This window comes from Mycteria americana, chromosome 7 (assembly GCF_035582795.1).
Source record: "Mycteria americana isolate JAX WOST 10 ecotype Jacksonville Zoo and Gardens chromosome 7, USCA_MyAme_1.0, whole genome shotgun sequence".
Taxonomy (NCBI): Eukaryota; Metazoa; Chordata; class Aves; order Ciconiiformes; family Ciconiidae; genus Mycteria; species Mycteria americana.
This window is the reverse complement of record NC_134371.1, coordinates 59,866,050-59,882,826: the sequence shown is the minus strand read 5'-3', so window position 1 is coordinate 59,882,826 and position 16,777 is coordinate 59,866,050. Positions and strand designations below refer to the sequence as shown.

Here is a 16,777-nt window from a genome sequence, read left to right as displayed (position 1 = left end):
CCCGAAAGGCCAAACGCATCCAGCAGCGATGTCTTCTCAGAGCAGCGAGAGATGCCCACCGTGCCTGGCCCCATGTTGCCCCATGGGCTGGAAAGGGTCTGTGCTCCTCTTTCTTCATTAATTTAGCTCAAGATACAGCTCAGAAGGCAGCTGTGCACAAGAAGATGCAGACCATGGAAGGTTTTAATATTCCTGGCTTGAGCGGAGCATGGGTCCGTCGCTGAAAAGGGACTGTGGGCTCCATAAAGGGGCTGTAACCCACCACCCTTTTTTAAAAGCCCCTCCAAATTCTTTGCACCGTGGGAAGCATTCTGCTGCTCTGCACAGATTGCTCACAACCCCTGCAACAGCCTTTCCTGCGATGCCCCAGCCTAAAAACACTTCACCCTGCTTCAATATCGTGTCTCCTTGCTGAAGGGCCACATGGTGCGGGGCAAGCCAGGGAGCATTTCTTCTAGATTTCCTCACCCCATCCCTGCTGAGACGTACCATTCTCCCAGCCCCACCGATGTGGCAGCACGATGGGCTCACTCGAAGCACGGGGCACAGCAGATGTCCCTGGAGCACACCACCTCTGCCATTGCCACCACCACCATTGGTTTCCCAAGGCTGGGCAGTGACTGCCTGTGACCCCAGGGTTGGTTTTATCAATTCAACACACCATGAGAAAGCATCCTCTAAAGCCTGGACTCATCCCTTGCTATTCTGAGGAGCATTTAACCATCTTCTCCATACTGGCTTCACCCTGTAAAGTTTTAAACAGAGAGATGACCCCCCCCATTCTTCACTCTGTAATGCACAATAAAGAAAGAGAAGGGGTGAAACTTGTCCCCCCCTCACCAGCTTTGCTGCCCTGGCTCTGCTCCCCCCTCCCCGAGCACCAGAGCTGCTCAGTGTGTAAATGTATGTAAAGCTTTGGCAGTATCCACAATAAACCCCTATCTCCTGCTCTCTTTCTCCGAGCGGCTGTAGTAATTACAGTGTAGCAGTGCCAGCATGAGGCATTTCTGCTGATGAATGCACTCAATCTAAGCACAGTTTTATGTATCATTAATTCCTTTAGCGTTCAAAAAAATAACTTTTTTGATGGCAGATAATACTGTAATCACTCACAATTGCCAATACAATTATCTTCATTCAGCTGTGTAAAACAACCACAGGAGTAATTTTACCCACTTAAATTTTCTTTCTCTCTCTTTTTTTTTTCCTTATTTTTTAATGTTCACATGAAATGCAAAGCTGTTTGAGCTTAGGTTGCTATAACACAGGCGCTACTAGAAATAAGTTCCCACTCCCTCATTTGTATAGAAAAGAGGTTTTCAGAGCCTGAAACTATTTGCTTCAGGTGTCTGCAGCAATCTTAGGGATCTCCCAAAGGGTCCCCCCCATCCTAGGGACCCCACTGCTATGATCTCTTCAGCTTTTCCTTACTCTCCATCAAGCTACCACGCAATAGCTGCCAGGTACACAAGGAGCAAGAGAGTTTGTGCAAGTACAAGTCACACATGCAAGTCATGGTCCAGTTCCAGGTCAGCTCCTCCTCCACTCTGCTGGTCGAGAAAATACATGAGCACGCCCTAATCTGCTTCAGAACAGAGTCCACAAACCTGACACAAACTATGTGTTCAATCTGCTTATGGTAACTCAGATACTTCAGCTTGAACCAGATTTGGGAGCAACCAGCCCTCCCACTGGCAGAGCTCCGGAGCACAATCAGTGAGGAGAACAAGCATCTTCCACAGGTAGAGGTAACTACAAAGTGAACAACAAAGGTGTCACCGAGTCAACAACTTGGTTGAAACATGCAATTTTCTTGCACGGGCAAAAGGAATCACTCCCACGTGACACTACTTGCCTGAGCTGCTGGACAACCTTCTTGCAGGGATTCAACTCCAGCTCTGAGAGGAGCTGCTTCACCTTCTTGCTGATCATGTTGACAAATCCCACTCGAGAGTCAGGAACCTACAAGTAGAGGAGAAAAGAAGCAAGAGGGACTGTTGGCTGTTGTAAATGAAGCTTGGATCTTCTTCCAGAGGGTCAGACCCTGGGAAGGGGGTGACTGGCAGCTGGTGGCAGGAGCAGGTTGTTAACTTCTAGGAAACAGTATAAAAGCAGTAGGGTGAAATGGAAGAACAGAAGTGTATAAATTCCTGGGTGAACAGCGAAAAATTTCTTATTGCCTCTTCTGAAATAAGGGGGCAGCAAACGAAATCAGCCGAGGGCGGCAAAAAGGAAATGTTGCTTCCCTGTAGCAAGTGGATAAACTGTGGATCTCCCTGCTGCAGGATGCTGTGAGTGCCAGAATTGGATTGCTTCACGCCAGAAATATCTGTACAAGTACACAGCTATTAGTCACTGAAATTTAACCTCTGGCTTCAGAAACCACAGCTCTCCAGACACCAGGAGACAGCGTTAAGGAAAACATTGCTGCGTGTTTACCATGCTTTTGGCATCTGCTCTGGTGTCAGATGGATGGGGGCTAGCTGGTCCTTCAGCCCAAGCCAGTCCAGCTGATCATGTGTGATGTGTCACTGTGGGAAGAAGATGACGCCTTTCTGTTCCTCCTTTGGTAACCACAGGGTTACAGCATCTCTGGGGTGTGGTAGTTCCCACCCAGTCACAGCTCTGTGGACACACAGAGGGGCACGGACGATGGGGAAGGAAGCCTTCACGGATCCAGCTGATCCTTTTGCCCTCCCTTAGCCACAGGCTCCAGCCCTGCCAGGCAGTGGAGGAGGTGCAGGGGTAGGATCCATCCTTGTTTCCAGCACTCCAAGATTCAAGCCCCCTTTGCTGCAGCGTATGGGCAGCCCTATGGACATAACAGCAGAAAAGCTCCACTTGCTCATCTGGCAAGGAAACCCCAGTGTCCCAAAGGGACATCAGGGCATGACTCACCCCACAAGCCAGCAGCTGGCCTTCCACCCCAGCCCACAGGGGCAAGGCCAGACCCATTTTACCTCTCCTAGGTGGTCCCAGGCACCTCCGCCTGGACAGGGTGTCCCCAGCCACCACCCGCCTATGCTGGAGCCCCCCTGTCCTCTGCCCTGTCCCATCTCTGCTGGCAGCTGGGTCACAGCAGAGACCTGCTGCATTTTGGGCTTTCCTATGCCCTGGGTTAACCTCCTGGAGCCAGCCAGCCCCAGCAGAGATCCAAGCCTTGCCACTGTCCTGCCTGATGCCTCAACCCCATTTATTCACCCCCATACACTTGCCCAGGAGAGGGGAGAAGGGGGAGCTCTGGCAGCAGCTCCTGGAGGCACAGGTGCTCCAAGGCATAAAGCTCATATTTTGTTTTCTTCCCTTTGACAAGCTGAACTGCAGAAGTTGAAAATTGTTCCTGCATGAGAGATTTTAAGCAGGGTTTAAAATAGGGGGAAGAGGGTTGGAGAAGTAATTTTCTCTTCCACCAGAACTAGTTTTTAACTTCTGTTTCTCCAAAGTTCACCACCTGCCTTGTTCTCTTCAGGTGCACCTGGTTTTACAGCCTGCAGGGTAACAGCCCTATTTTGGCATTGTGCTGCCATGAGGTGAGATCAAGTGCAGCTGAGGAGAGCACGAAGCCTCCAGCGTGAGAAAGAAGGAAGGAGCAGATAGGGATCACAGCATCTGCCCTCACCACCCTAGGGCTGATTCCATCCTCCTGGCTCACTGCAAGGGCACTCCCACCAACCCCGCTCCCCTCGCAGTTTCCTGTGCCCCAAGTAGTCTGCATGCATGGGACTGCAGTGCCCTTGGAAGCTCACATTACTGTATAATCCTCTGAGCCCCGCAGTCAGAAAGGGGGGGGGGGAGAGAAAAAAGAAGAAGAAAAAAAAACCAACAGTGGGCAAAAAGGCTGTTCTTGCATGTAATTTCCCTGACCCAGGTAACAGGGAGCTGCTCATCCTCAAATAAAGAGCAAGAAGCTGTAGGCCTCAAGTTCAGTGAGGGCTGAATATTTCCGAGGCTTCAACACCCTTCAGCAAACAGCCCCAGGACGCGGTGTACGTACAGCGCAGCATTTCCTTCCGGGGGAGCCAGGCTCCGGTGCAAGCCGCTCCGCTGGTGCTAAAGTAGCCCTGATGGCCTGAAGGTTGAAGTAAAGCCAGTGGCCCGAGCAATAACACCAGGAAAATCAGGTTTGGGGGCATGTAACTCTCCATCACATTTTCTAGCTCAGCATCTGCTGGAGGGGGGGGGTGGGGGAGCCTTAGGCATAGCTCATCCTGCTGGGAGGCAGGGGGAGACAGAAGACATCCCAAATCCTTCCCAACAGGTTTTCCACAATCCTATGGGCAGCATCTAAACTGGATAGCTTGAAATATTTGCTCATTAACTTTTGCAAGGGGTGAAGGTTTTTTAAGGACAGACCCCATGCGGGGCTGGTGACAAAGAAAGTATCTTGGAGTTTCCCTCAAAACCGAGTGCAAGGCCCCAGCAAGCACGCCCGTGCCTGAGCAGGGATGCCAGATTTCTATGTCGGAAGCTGCAGCACTTAGCAAAGCACAGGCACACCCATGCTCTGCCACGGATGAAGGGGACTCCACCGGGCACAGCCTGGGACATTTATTGTTTCTTTTTCCCACGCAGCTGCTCGGCTTCAGGAAACACAAAGGAGCCGGGTATCTTTGGGACTCCCCCGCTGCTTCTTTGACGCTCCTAGCCAAGACCATACCCAGAGAGGCTGAAAAATTACAGGGAGATCAAAGCCTCACTTGGGGAACCGCAAAATAAACAACCCTTATCAGCGACAGTCAGCCCAGCACAGGGAGGGGGGAGTTTTCATCCAGGAGCTTTTCCTGCTCCCAGATCTCCTCCTCCCTGCCCGCGCTGCTGCTCGCAGATCAGCAAACCGACCGAATCCCTTTCCAGCCAGCCCAACGCTCTCCCGCCCGGGAATCCTCCCCAGGTTTTGCCTCCCTCCTCCCCACCGGCGAGCGGCGGCCCTCGGAGCCGGCCGGCAGCGGCGAGGCGCCGGCAGCGGGAGGCGCGGGGCGCCCGGCCGGCAGCCCCGCCATGCAGGTCCCCCTGCCCGCCCTGCTCTGCTGCTCGGCCGCCAGCCTGCTGCTGCTGCTGCGATGGCGGCGGCGACGGGGGCTCTGGAGGAAGGTGAAGGAGGCTCGGCAGCGGCAGGAGCGGAGCTTGGTGCAGATGGAGATGGCTGTACGGCGCTTTCGGGAGCAGGTGGGTGCCATAAGCCGCGCTTCTCCCCTCCGCCCCCGGGGGGGAGGCTGCGGATGGGCAGAGCCGCCTCCGGCCGTGGCTCCTCACCCCGGCCCCTGCCCTGAGCGTGCCCCGGGGACGGCGGTGCGCAGCCCTTGCTGCGGGCGGGGCGGCCTCTCCTGCCAGGGGCAGCTGCGGGGCTGCTCTCGCAGCGCTGGCCCGGCTGCGAGACGGCACCCCGGCTCCTAATGCGGAGCTACGGGGATTTAGTTTTATACTTTTCCTTTCTAAGTCTGCGTGTGCATGCACCCCCTCCCCAGCAACGCAGCGATCCCTTCTGCAGCAGGGGTGGGGAGGAAATGCTTCCCGGGGCAGCCGGTGCAGCGGGGGATTCGGGCGGCGGCGCAGGCATCCAGCAAACAGCGACCGGCAGCGAGGAGAAGAAAATCCCTGCCCCTCGTCTGAAAGCTTCCCGGCCTCTTCCGCCATGGCAGGAGGCTCAGCCTGGCTGCTGAGGAGGCGGTAGGCAAAGGCCAGAGGCAACGTGTTATCAGCAGAGGCCAAAGTGCAGCCGCACAGCCCGAGGACGCTGCCCGCAGGGATGGGGTCAGTGCCACCGGGGCCGAGGCGCGGTGCCCAGAAATCCAGCTCGACCGCGCCGTGCCCCCTGCGATCCCATCAGACTGCCCGACCTGTGGTTGGAGGGGACTCGCTCGGGTTCAGAGTCCAGCTTGGGGGATGAGGTTTGATGCTTTTTTCATGGGATTTAGTAGGTGGCGAGGAAATCTCTGCTGACCCAAAAATGACCTGTCTGCTGTCAGCCGAGACACTCCCTGGTTTGTGGGCTTCCCTGTAGGATATTTTGGTGATGCCAGGAGAAGAGCTGGCACCAGGTCCGATTTTATTTCTTGCTGGAGCATTGTCTATAACCATGCTGCCAATTCCCGCTGTAAATCAGCAGAGGACATTGCACCAAGCAGTTCCTCCAGGCCTGGCCAAGACAAGGCTCCACGAAAGGCTTCCTCTTAAACAGCAGGTGCTTGGTGAGACCAGTCTGGCCGGGAAGACAAGGCTTTAGAAAGCCTGGGTTACTACTGGCCCTGCCGGTTTCATGCCATGCTTACTGGTATCAGGTAGGAGCAGGATTGCAGTCTTGAGGCAGGTATTGCGTTTGGCCACTAAATGGCAGATATTTTTTGGATGGGTTACAGTGGGCACCAAGGGGAGAGGAGGAGCCCACCAGCTGACACAGAGGTGTGTCATTGCCTGTTCAACCTTTCCCGTAGCATCCTTCCGTGAACATGATCGCTATCCTCTCTCTGCCTTTGCCGGAGCTCTCCAAGAAACTCCGGGATGGCTCCCTTCCTCCGGAGCATGTCTTCTATGCCTACGTGGGCAAGGTGAGGAGCAAGGGCGGTGGGGCAGCATCTCACCTACGGTGGGGCTGGCTCTCTTTGGGAGAAGCCCAGCACAAGGTTCAAACACTGGTTCAAACCTCATTCAAATGCTGCTGAGCTGTCACTGCTCGCTGGTTAGTGCTGGGCCCTTCTGCACTTTCCTGTGAGTGAGGGGAGAGCTGGGCATCTGGCTGCCATGGCACTCAGCTTGGTTTGGAGTAAAAGCAGCAGCAAGCTCAGCATCTGGAGAGCCCATACCTTCCTATGGGAGCCCATACCTTCCCAGGGGCAGTTATAGCTATAGGGAAGTTGCAAAGTGCTGCTGTTTTTCTCCCCTCCATCTCCAAATGGGTTGGTAAACTTCAAAGACTCGGTGTCCACTTTCATTCTCTACTTTTGCCATAATGCCCTGATCACCTCCTGGGTTCCCACTTTGGGGTTATCATTTTATACCACCCCAGAAGCTCAATCAAGAGCCTTTGGTATTCTGCTGAGCTGAGTGCCTCTCTTCATCGTGCACCAGCTGGTGCCCTGGCCCTCTGTGTCCAGACAATGTTTTGGAGTTTGGCATGACAATGTCTTGGAAAGGAACAGAAAGGGCTGCCCTGATACTGGCTGCCCAGATGGGGAGGTGGAAAAGGGGGAAGAGGCAGGTCTCCTTTGCTAAACAGAAGGCTGTTGGGCAATGCTGCGGGCTGTGTCTCACCTGCGGGCTTCGCCTGCTTTCCCCAAGGCCCTCCAGATCGCCACAGAAACCAACTGCATCACGGAGTACCTGCAGGAAAGCGAGACTCAGCTCCAGAAAGCGAAGCTGACAGGGAAGCTGGGTTTGCTCTACGGGGTGCCTGTCAGCATCAAAGACTCCATCGACTGCCAGGTACCGCCAGCACGATACTGCGTTTGTCCTGAGATCCCTGCGGTTTGAAGTTTGGTGGCAGGGGGAGGTTTGACCTCAGCATCTGGCTTGACTTTGTCATAGCTGACGTGGGATGGCCTGCCCTGGCAGGTGATAGGGTTTGCTGCCCATCTGCCATATGAGCCAACAGAGAAGGCTGGTCAGATTTACCACCAATACACTATACAACGTGTGCATGATGGATGGGTTGTTGGAGGTGCATGCACATGCTCATATATAGAGATAAAAATATGGGGGCATGGGGAATTGCAATCCTCCATTTGGAAACCTCATTGTCATGTGTTCCCAGGGTCATGATTCCACGTTAGGGTTTATAAAAAACCTCAATAAACCTGCGGCAGAGGACAGCGTGGTGGTGCAGGTGCTCAGGAGACAGGGCGCAATTCCGTTTGTCAAAACCAACGTTCCCCAGTCCCTCATCAGGTAGGTGGGCGCTCCGTTCCCTTGGCGTGGCAGCAGTCCTCCCTCCCTCATCTCAAGTGAGGGTTTCTATCAAGTCTAAATCTCATTTCCCACTTCTTTTTAAATAACAACACCTGGTCCCCATCCTTAGTGTCTTTAAGTTTTACTTAAAAAATAAGCACATTTACACTAAGGATGAAAATTAACTCTAGTTCCAAATGAAGTAAAGAAGTAAAAGAGGAGGAGAAGAGGAGAGAAATCGCTGCCCTTCTTTCCTGTGCTGGGTGGTTTTAAATCACTTTTTTTTTTTTTTTTTAAATTAACCCCTCAGAGATGGTCCTGTTAATTAGACAGTGCAAGCACATACTCATGGAAGGGGAAGCTAGTTAGCTGGTTAAGCTAACGACCTTAAATTATTCTGCCCCCAAACCTCCTGCTGTATCTGGCAAGACTGCTCTTGACGTCATTGATACGGGGTCAGGTGTGCTGCCGGACAGCCACCCTGCTAGCGTCCCTGTGTCCTGCCAAGGGAGCTCTGGCAAGGCTCCTCTGGATGACTGTTGCCCAAGCCATATGAAATGCCTTCTTTAAGGCGATGCGGCAATGACTGACCATGTTTAAAAAAAAAAAAAGCCACACAAAGAGGTTGCCCCAAGGATTATCGGATTTTGAACACCCCCCAGTTCCTGGGGGAGTCCGATGTTCAAATATCGCTGCAGTTGTCATTTGGCCTGTTCCCAAGCGGGGGCTCAGCAATGCCCCCCCCGGGGTGGGGGGGCCTGGACCTGCTCCAGGTGGGCTGCTTTGGATGTCCTCTGGCCCTCAGGATCGCCTGAACAGGGAGCCTTTCCAGGAAATGTGATGTATTTGTGCTGCCAGAGGGTCTGTCTGGGGAAGGCTTGATGACACTGAAATTAGCTGGCAGTGAATCCAGGTCCTGGGACCACCATGAAAAGGCTGGTGGTCTTCGTGGGAGCTTTGGGAAGCTCCCTCAGACTAAGTGATGTCAATATAACAACTAGTGAATTGCACAATTACCTTTTGAAGGTCTTTTTGTAGTGACCAGGGCCCGCATCAGCAGATATCTACATTCCTCTCATTTGCAATGTCTCTCTCTCTCTAGCTATGACTGCAAGAACTTAATCTTTGGTCAGACGTTCAACCCTCTGCTCTACACCAGAAGCCCTGGAGGCTCCTCTGGTGGAGAAGGGGCACTTGTAGGAGGAGGTGGGTCCATCCTGGGCTTTGGGACGGATGTAGGAGGGAGCCTGCGTTTCCCCGCTGCCTTCTGTGGGATCTGTGCACTTAAACCCACTGGGAACAGACTCAGGTACCGCAAGTAATGCAGTGATATCTCTGGGTGAGACCCACCCTGCCAACCGCTGTGCTGGGATGCTCCTGCTCCTGTGGGCAAGGGGAAACCTGGGAGGAACTGGGAAGGGCTCATTTATCCCTCCTGCCCAGACATTTTCTGGGGCCTGTATGGAGGGAAGCATTGGTTCCTCCAGAGTGGAGACGGAGAAACCTCTCCATCTGCATGCTAACAGGGTGGTTGTTCCTGACTGACATAAATCATTCTGGCCTAGGTTGGGTCTCTCCTGGGCTTCCCCTTGGCCCTTCCTTCTGCCAACCTCTGCATTTGCAAAGGGAGAGCAGTGTTTTCGTTACCACTTGCTACTGCTTAAAGCCTTTTCCTTCTGTGAAAACTATTCAGATGCTGTATTTTATGTGTCTCTTTTCGCAGTAAAAAAGGAATAATTTCTGGTGTCCTTGGGCAGAAGGCAGGTAGGAATTGATGGCTGTCTCCCAGGGAGGGCAGTAGGGCAGGGGTGAGAAGGACCCTCAGCTGGTTATCGGGGACCTTCTCCAACACGTTCAAAGAGGGAAGCAGGTTCCCTTTCGGGGACTCTTTCAGAGAGCCACACCTATACCGTGATTCCTGAGAAACTGGAACGTGCATGAGCAGGAGCAGTTTGTGTAAAACAGGAACCTCAACACACCCTGTAACCCCCAGGTTGCTGCGTTGTCTGCCACTGCTTCGTGGGAGGTGGGATTAGCAGTCCAAGGGGGTGTCTTACGTTGTCCTTGTGTCGTGATCGACAAAGCTTTTTGTTTAATTTTGTAAATCATGAAATGGAGATGTCAGGGCACGTATAGATGGATAACAACTCTGGGTCCATAACCATGGGCCTGTTGGTGGAAAGGCACCTGTAGGCATCCCCAGCCCAGTTCTCAAAGAGGAACTGTTGCCAACACTAGACTAAGTCAAAACGATGCCAAGAGGTCCTGCTTTTGCAGGACATGCCCTTGCGAGACCCCCAACCATGAATGCTCTCTTCTGGTCTCTTCCAGTGGTCGCAGCAGTGGGGCCGATGGCAAAAGACGTGGAGAGCCTGGCACTGTGCATGCGGGCACTCCTGTGTGAGGACATGTTCAACCTGGACAGCACAGTGCCCCCTCTTCCCTTCAACGAAGAGGTAAACCTCAAAGGGGGCAAAGGTTTCTGAGAAGAGCCGCCATGGCTCAGGCTGAAAACGCCAGTGGCTCGCGGGAGGTCTCCGAGACACGTTCCAACCTGCCACAGCTGTGGGTGGGCACATGGGCGAGAGAAGTGCTGCTTTCCAGGCTTGCCTTGCAGCATGGGTGTACTGTTGGCTCCTGACACCTTCAGCTGGTGCTCTCCCTTGCTCTGCAGGTGTATTCCAGCACGCAGCCCCTCCGCATAGGCTACTATGAAACCGATTTCTTCACCATGCCAAGCCCTGCCATGAGACGTGCCGTTCGAGAGACGAAGCAGCTGTTGGAGGATGCTGGCCACACGGTAGGATGTTGCATGAACCCAACAGTCATGCTGCATCTGTTCATCCTTTCTACCACGTCTTTGGGACCCGTGTGTGAACATCAAGCAAATTTGGCAGGGAAAGAGGGCCTGGAATCCACTCAGCTTCCCACAGCTTTGATGAAAGTAGATAGCGGCTTCTGGAAAAGAGAAATTCTTTATATTGCAACTTGACTTCTCCTCTCAGCAGGATCTCCGTGCTCTTTAGGTGCTGGTGAACACAAAAGGGAGCCCACCCCAATCCATAACACGTGCTGGGGAGTAGACACACTGCTGTATGACTTGTCTGTAGTGTGGGTGCATTTACTCACACCCTGGCCGAGATCCACATTGCACTAGGTGCTGTACAACCTGGGTCCTGCGGCAGTTCCCCCAGGGAGCTTACAGTCCTGGTGGTGTATGATTCCTGCCAGCTCGGTGTGCGTCCTGGGCGAGTCATCTCCTGTGCATGAGGCATGGTTGTGGCTGCACGCCTCCCCCTTACCCTCGCACAAGGATCAGGAATGAAGTGGGGAGCACAAACTCATGCCCTCTGTCACCCGCTGCCAGTTTTGGAGGGACCTTTGTGCCTTGGGGCTGCTTGGACATCAGGGGGCCAAGCCCATCCTGTATCTTTTGACTCATCAATTGCTTTTCAAAGGGAAAACTGCTTTCTCAGGGAAGGATGGATGGCATGGGGAGGACCTGGTGGCCGCAGATGCTAGAGGCTTTCCTGAGGGCTTGTCAGGAAAACCTCAGCCCAGCTTGGCCCATTGTGAGCCCTCGATGGCTTCTCCCACCCAGCTTGCTTGTGCTTGTGCTTGTGCTTGTGCCACTGACTCCTCTTCTGTTCTCCTTCCAGCTGGTGCCCTTCGAACTCATGAATGTGGACTACATGATCTTTAACTTCTGCGTCAGGGGAATGTTTGCAGATGGGGCCACCTCCTTTCTCAAGACATTGTGAGTGTAGCCCGGAACAGTTTGGTGTGATCGGTGCCTTTCTATGAAATCCTCCCCAGGGTTTGGCTAGGGTCCAGATACAGGCAGCAGATCTACTGGATGTAGACAGTGGCTGATATGCACTGGGATTTACTGGGGAGCTTACCATCAAGCGATTCAGCCGAACCTTGGGTCTGTTTGGGATTGTTAACTAGCCTTGACAGATGAAAGGAAACTGGGTGCTGATATCCTATAAATACTGTGAGAATCAGATTAGCCCAAAGGAATGGAGCAAACCTCTTTTTGTCACTTAGTTACGCTGTTCAGAGGGGCTGGCCTTGTGAAAGCTGATCTACTGTGATTGCTTCCTAACGCTGCTCAGCTAAACACTCTTTTCTCTTTCAGCAAAGGGGAGCTGGAGAAAAGCAGCATGGGGCTGTTCTTCTGGTTGGCGAAGTCACCAAACTGGCTAAAAACCGTCCTCTCCTGGATTGCCAAACCCTTCGTAAGGTCCATTTCTTTCTAGCATAGATGGAGTTAAGCAATTGGTGGTGAATAACTTGTCTCCCATTGCAGTAGGGCTTTATCATAGAGAAGTTTCTAGGCGTTGCCTCCTGGCTGTGCTTAGACACATCTCCAAACTGGAGCGATGCTATTTCTGTTCCTCCTCTCCCCACTTTGGGAAAAATCCACGAGTCCTGCCTGAGCACTGAGCCAACAGCTTGTATTTGTGACAGAGCTGTCTCAGAGGACAGGGCTGGGATTAATGTAAATTATTTTCTTGTTTTTACTTTCTCTTTCTCAGGTGCCTCGATTTTCAGATATCATAAGAAGTATGAGAGCGAAGTGAGTAAATGTGAGCCTGAGCAAATGTGTGAAGATTTGGTTTCCTCTTTTGGAGAGCAACAGTGTTTGCTACGTTAGGGATTCTGCCCCAGCTGCATGCATCTGAGAAAATACAAGGCAGAAAACACAAGGGTGGGAGCAAACTGAGAGCAGTTTATGTCAACACCATAACCCTGCAGGGTTTGGCAAACTCTTCTGGTACTGAGGATGGAAATGAGGGTGGGGGCTCATAGCCTCTTGCTTAGGAACTGGATGAAGCTTGTGGGAATGAAATACGGTGTCGGCTTCAGCACTGGTTAATGCATCCGTCATGCCGTGAGGTAGGGACCCCGTAAGACAGAAGGAAGGTAAATGTACAAGGAAGGAGGCTTGCTCTTCCTTGCTGCGATGTCAGTGTTGGGCAGTTAGTGCTGAGAAAGGACTCGGAGCCCGTAGCAGAGAGGGTGTGTTTTGTGCTGTGCCTCCAAGGAAGCAGGTCTGTCCCCACAGCCTGGCCTTTGAGAAATGATGTGCCTGGGTTTCCACCTCCTCAGCACAGCAGCAGTAACAGGGCTGGACACTTGCCAGGCCAAAGCAGCACTGCACCGATCTGCCTTTAGTCTTCAGCCCTCCGTCATGGGCAGAAGCAGAAATAAGACCCACAGCCCCTCAGAGGAAAGCTAGGACTTTGCCAAAGTCCTCTCTTCCCTTGGCTGCAGCTCCAGGAGCAGAGCTAACCTGTGCCGATCTGCTTTTTGATGCTCTTCCCTGCCCCTAAAGCTGCTCTTTGCAGCACCTCTTGATGCCTTTCATTGGTTTTGTTTCCTTTTTCAGCACGGTGGATGAAGTCTGGAGTCTTCATCATGAAATTGAGGTAAAGTATTGCAATTTGGGGTTAGATAGTTTTTGTTTTATTTCTCTTTGGGAAGAGGCAGATTCAGTACCCACCAAGGTTAGGAGATGGTCAAGTCACTGGTGGTGTGAGGTAGGAACATACATCACTCCTCAACAGATCTCACTTGGATGTGCAAGTTCTCAGCACATTTAAAGATTATGATGACACATAGACACATTCACGATCCTGAATCAGACCTGAACTTTTTACTCCTACACTTGAAAACATAGGCCATCAGCTGCAGCAGACTTGCCTTTATTTCCATTCTGGTTTCGTCAAGACCCATGCCCGTGTCCCAGGTTGCCATGTGCCCTGCACTCAATCTTTCCCCACCTCCAGTTTTAGCAGGGGGGAGGGTGCTTCGTACGCTGGGAGGGCTGTCGGCCAAGCAGCAAAGGGTTGCTGGATTTTAGCAGGATCGGGCCCGATGTAGCCTGACGGCTGCTCCTGGGGAAGCACCGAGAGCCCAGCCGGGCACCTAAGGGGAGCCTCAGGCAGCAGCCATGGGACAGTACCTCCACCCCACTGACCACCAGTGCATTTCCTCCTCAGGAGTTTTGCCACCAGTTCATCGCCCAGTGGAAAAAGCTGAATCTGGATGTCATGCTTTGTCCCATGCTGGGCCCGGCTCTCGGCATCGGCTACCCTAGGAAGCTCTCAGGTAGGACTGCCGACGGGGGACCTTTGCCTCCAGCATGCCCCTGCTGCGGCACTCCACCAGTATCAATGCGAAGCGTTCCTCCTCCTCCTCTCACGTCCCCAAGGCACTGGCCAGCGTTGGGAAGAGCTCGGCTCTTGGGGCAGCCGCAGCTCCAGCCCGTGGGGTACACCCAGGACAACCCCCCCAGTGCATGTGGGAGCCAAGGGGCAGGTTTCCATCCCGCAGCCCTCGAGTTCCCAGTGCAAGCGCCCCGTTAACTGGAAGCTCGCGTACGCGGAGGGTGGCGAAGGCTTTCCCTGCGGCAGGCTGGCACTGCGAGCTCCCCTTCTCCCTCAGTGGCAGTCAGCTACACCATGCTCTACAACGTCTTGGACTTCCCCGCCGGCGTGGTCCCTGTCACGATGGTGACGGATGAGGACGAGGAGGAGCTGAAGGGCTACCAGGGGTACTTTCGGGACTGGTGGGACCGGACCCTGGCAAAGGTGAGTGGCACCAGGTTCCCCAGGGGCACGAGCATCCCCATCCCTTCCCCTGGACATCCCCCTGCCCTCTCCCCCTCTGTTTGTGCCACAGGCTTTTCGCGGCAGCGTGGGGCTGCCCGTGGCTGTGCAGTGCGTGGCCTTGCCGTGGCACGAGGAGCTGTGCCTTCGGTTCATGAAGGAGGTGGAGGCACTCATCCTGAAGAAAAACAGGCTCATCTGAGTCCTGCGCGCTCGCCCAGAGCGGGATCCCAGCTAACATCGGCGCAGGTCCTCCGTTGGTCTGACTCACCCGCAGGACTCTTGTACCCTCCACGAGGATGCGGTGATGGCTGGGCTGGCTGCTGGCTTTGGGGTGCAAGGGGAGAGCGAGGTGAGCTCCACAGTGGTGGAGCACTTCCAACCATTGTCCTAATACAGTATTTTTTGTTATCGGAAAGTCTGTTACTTCAAGTCTGTGTTTGTGTGGGGGGTTGGGGTGGATTTTAATAACCCTTTCAACACCCGCCAGGGAAGTGCAAGAACATGATCTTTCTCTTGCAAATGGGGAAACTGAGGCACGGGGACTGGTTTTGTGCAAGATGTTCAGACTCCTACTTGGAGTGCTGTAGGAAAAGGGATTTTCCCCTCCGTTCCCCCCTCTCAGCTCCCTGAGGACGCAATCCAGGGTTTTCCCTGCCGCAGGACAGCAATCCAAGGTCAAAGCTGAGCCTGCCTACAGGCTCTGGCAAAGAGGGAGGGAGTTGGACCGCTTCCCACAGCGCAGGGCTGCTGGCACCCTGCACGCCGTGGAGGGGAAATCTGGAGCGATGGCTAACTCCCATCTCCTTCAGGCAGCTCCTCCTGCTTTCCCCAGAGCAGAGGTGTGAAGCGCTTCAGCTCGTGGTGTTGCACGTCTAAAGCGGGGTGCCAGGGTCGGACGGCCAGCTGGGCAGCCTGCCCTGCGCACCCTCTCCTCCCGTTTTCTAGTGGGCCACGCCAGGTTTTCTAGTGGGGTTTTCCAGCTGCTGGCAGCCACAAACACCAGGGCTGGCAGGGCCGGCTGCTCCCGGCAGGTTTCCAAGGTGCTCCAGAAAGGGATACCACTGTGCAAAAGCGTTTTCCCGATGCGGCAATGTCTCGAGCGGATTGTAACAAAGCTCTGGCAGGATTTACGTTTGGGTTTCTGGATGTATTATTGTTGTTTAAACCAGATTCATGCAAAAGCATGGGGTCTTTTCAAGGGCTGGGCAGAGAGGTTTATCCCAGCCTAGGAGAAAGCGGCCCCCAGGACCCTGATTCTTTATCAGCAGGCTTTAAAAAAAGGAGGGAGGGAGCTCCAGGCATCCCAGGACTGAATGCTATGTAAAACCAAGCCCCAGAAGAGCTTGGGTGGGGTTTTTCAGCAGTTGCAAGTGCTCCCTGCCCACGCAGAAAATACTGGACGGGGTTTATCTGTTTGCATTTTAAAATTCAAGCCTGGAGGACCTTGTCCCAGGAGAGGCAATGGCACCTGCACCCATGCTGCCGGAGAGCCAAGCACCACATCACACTGTTAGTTTAACCGCTCTCTCCCTGGTATGCGGGTGGGCAGGGTGCAGGAGTCCAAAGGACGGAGACACCAGTGGACCTGAACCAGTAAACACTCCTCACTGGAAGCCCTGAGCAAAGAACTCCAGTAAGCCATGAGACAGTGCACTGGGCAGGGCCAAAGCTGCTGTGTGGCCCTGGGGACTTGAGGTTGCCAAAAAGGGCCAGCTGCAGGCTGCTCCCAGCCCAGCCTGGACAGAGGAAGGTCAGTGTGAATGGCAGCACTGAAGCTTAAGGCTGGGACGGGGCAATGAAGACCACATCCCCACAGTCAGTGCGGAGAGGTTGGTGACATCCACATTGAGTTGTCTGGCTCTTTTTGCTGTCCATCCTGGCTGAAGAGGGAGGATCCTCCTCGCCTTTCCAGTCAGCAACCGATTTCTCCATGAGGTCTTGCTTCTTCCCTGAGCTCCCTCCCTGCTGCCACAGGAATAATCCCACAGGACGTGTCTGTAACAGGCAAGGCAACGTGATAGGAGCATGATCACTGGCTTTTGGTCCCCAAACAAGCCGTCTCCACCAGAGAGCAATGATTACCCTGGATGCAGCCTCCTTACAAGCTCTGCTACTCTGCTTCTTGGAGCACAGCCAGCATCTCTCCAGATATGGCAACGCTGCCTTGTATCTTGGCAATGAATTTTCAGAGACATCTCCTGTTCCTTCCCTGTAGGCTTGCAGACCTTTGAGGTTTGAGAGAAGTTTGATTTTTCAGTCCTCCGTTCTGTACTCTT

General features: G+C 53.6%; 1 protein-coding gene across 1 annotated transcript; it reads left to right on the top strand.

Moving 5' to 3' along the window:
- The first annotated feature begins 4,893 nt into the window (after positions 1-4,893).
- On the top strand, positions 4,894-14,910 carry LOC142413217 (fatty-acid amide hydrolase 1-like). Its single transcript, XM_075509270.1, has 15 exons — positions 4,894-5,166; positions 6,432-6,545; positions 7,276-7,419; positions 7,748-7,881; positions 8,984-9,190; positions 9,605-9,645; positions 10,213-10,337; positions 10,556-10,681; positions 11,541-11,638; positions 12,023-12,122; positions 12,423-12,463; positions 13,277-13,316; positions 13,890-13,998; positions 14,335-14,480; positions 14,572-14,910. The coding sequence occupies exons 1-15, from the start codon at positions 4,999-5,001 to the stop codon at positions 14,698-14,700; spliced, it is 1,722 nt and encodes a 573-aa protein (XP_075365385.1). The 5' UTR covers positions 4,894-4,998; the 3' UTR covers positions 14,701-14,910.
- Positions 14,911-16,777: the final 1,867 nt, after the last annotated feature.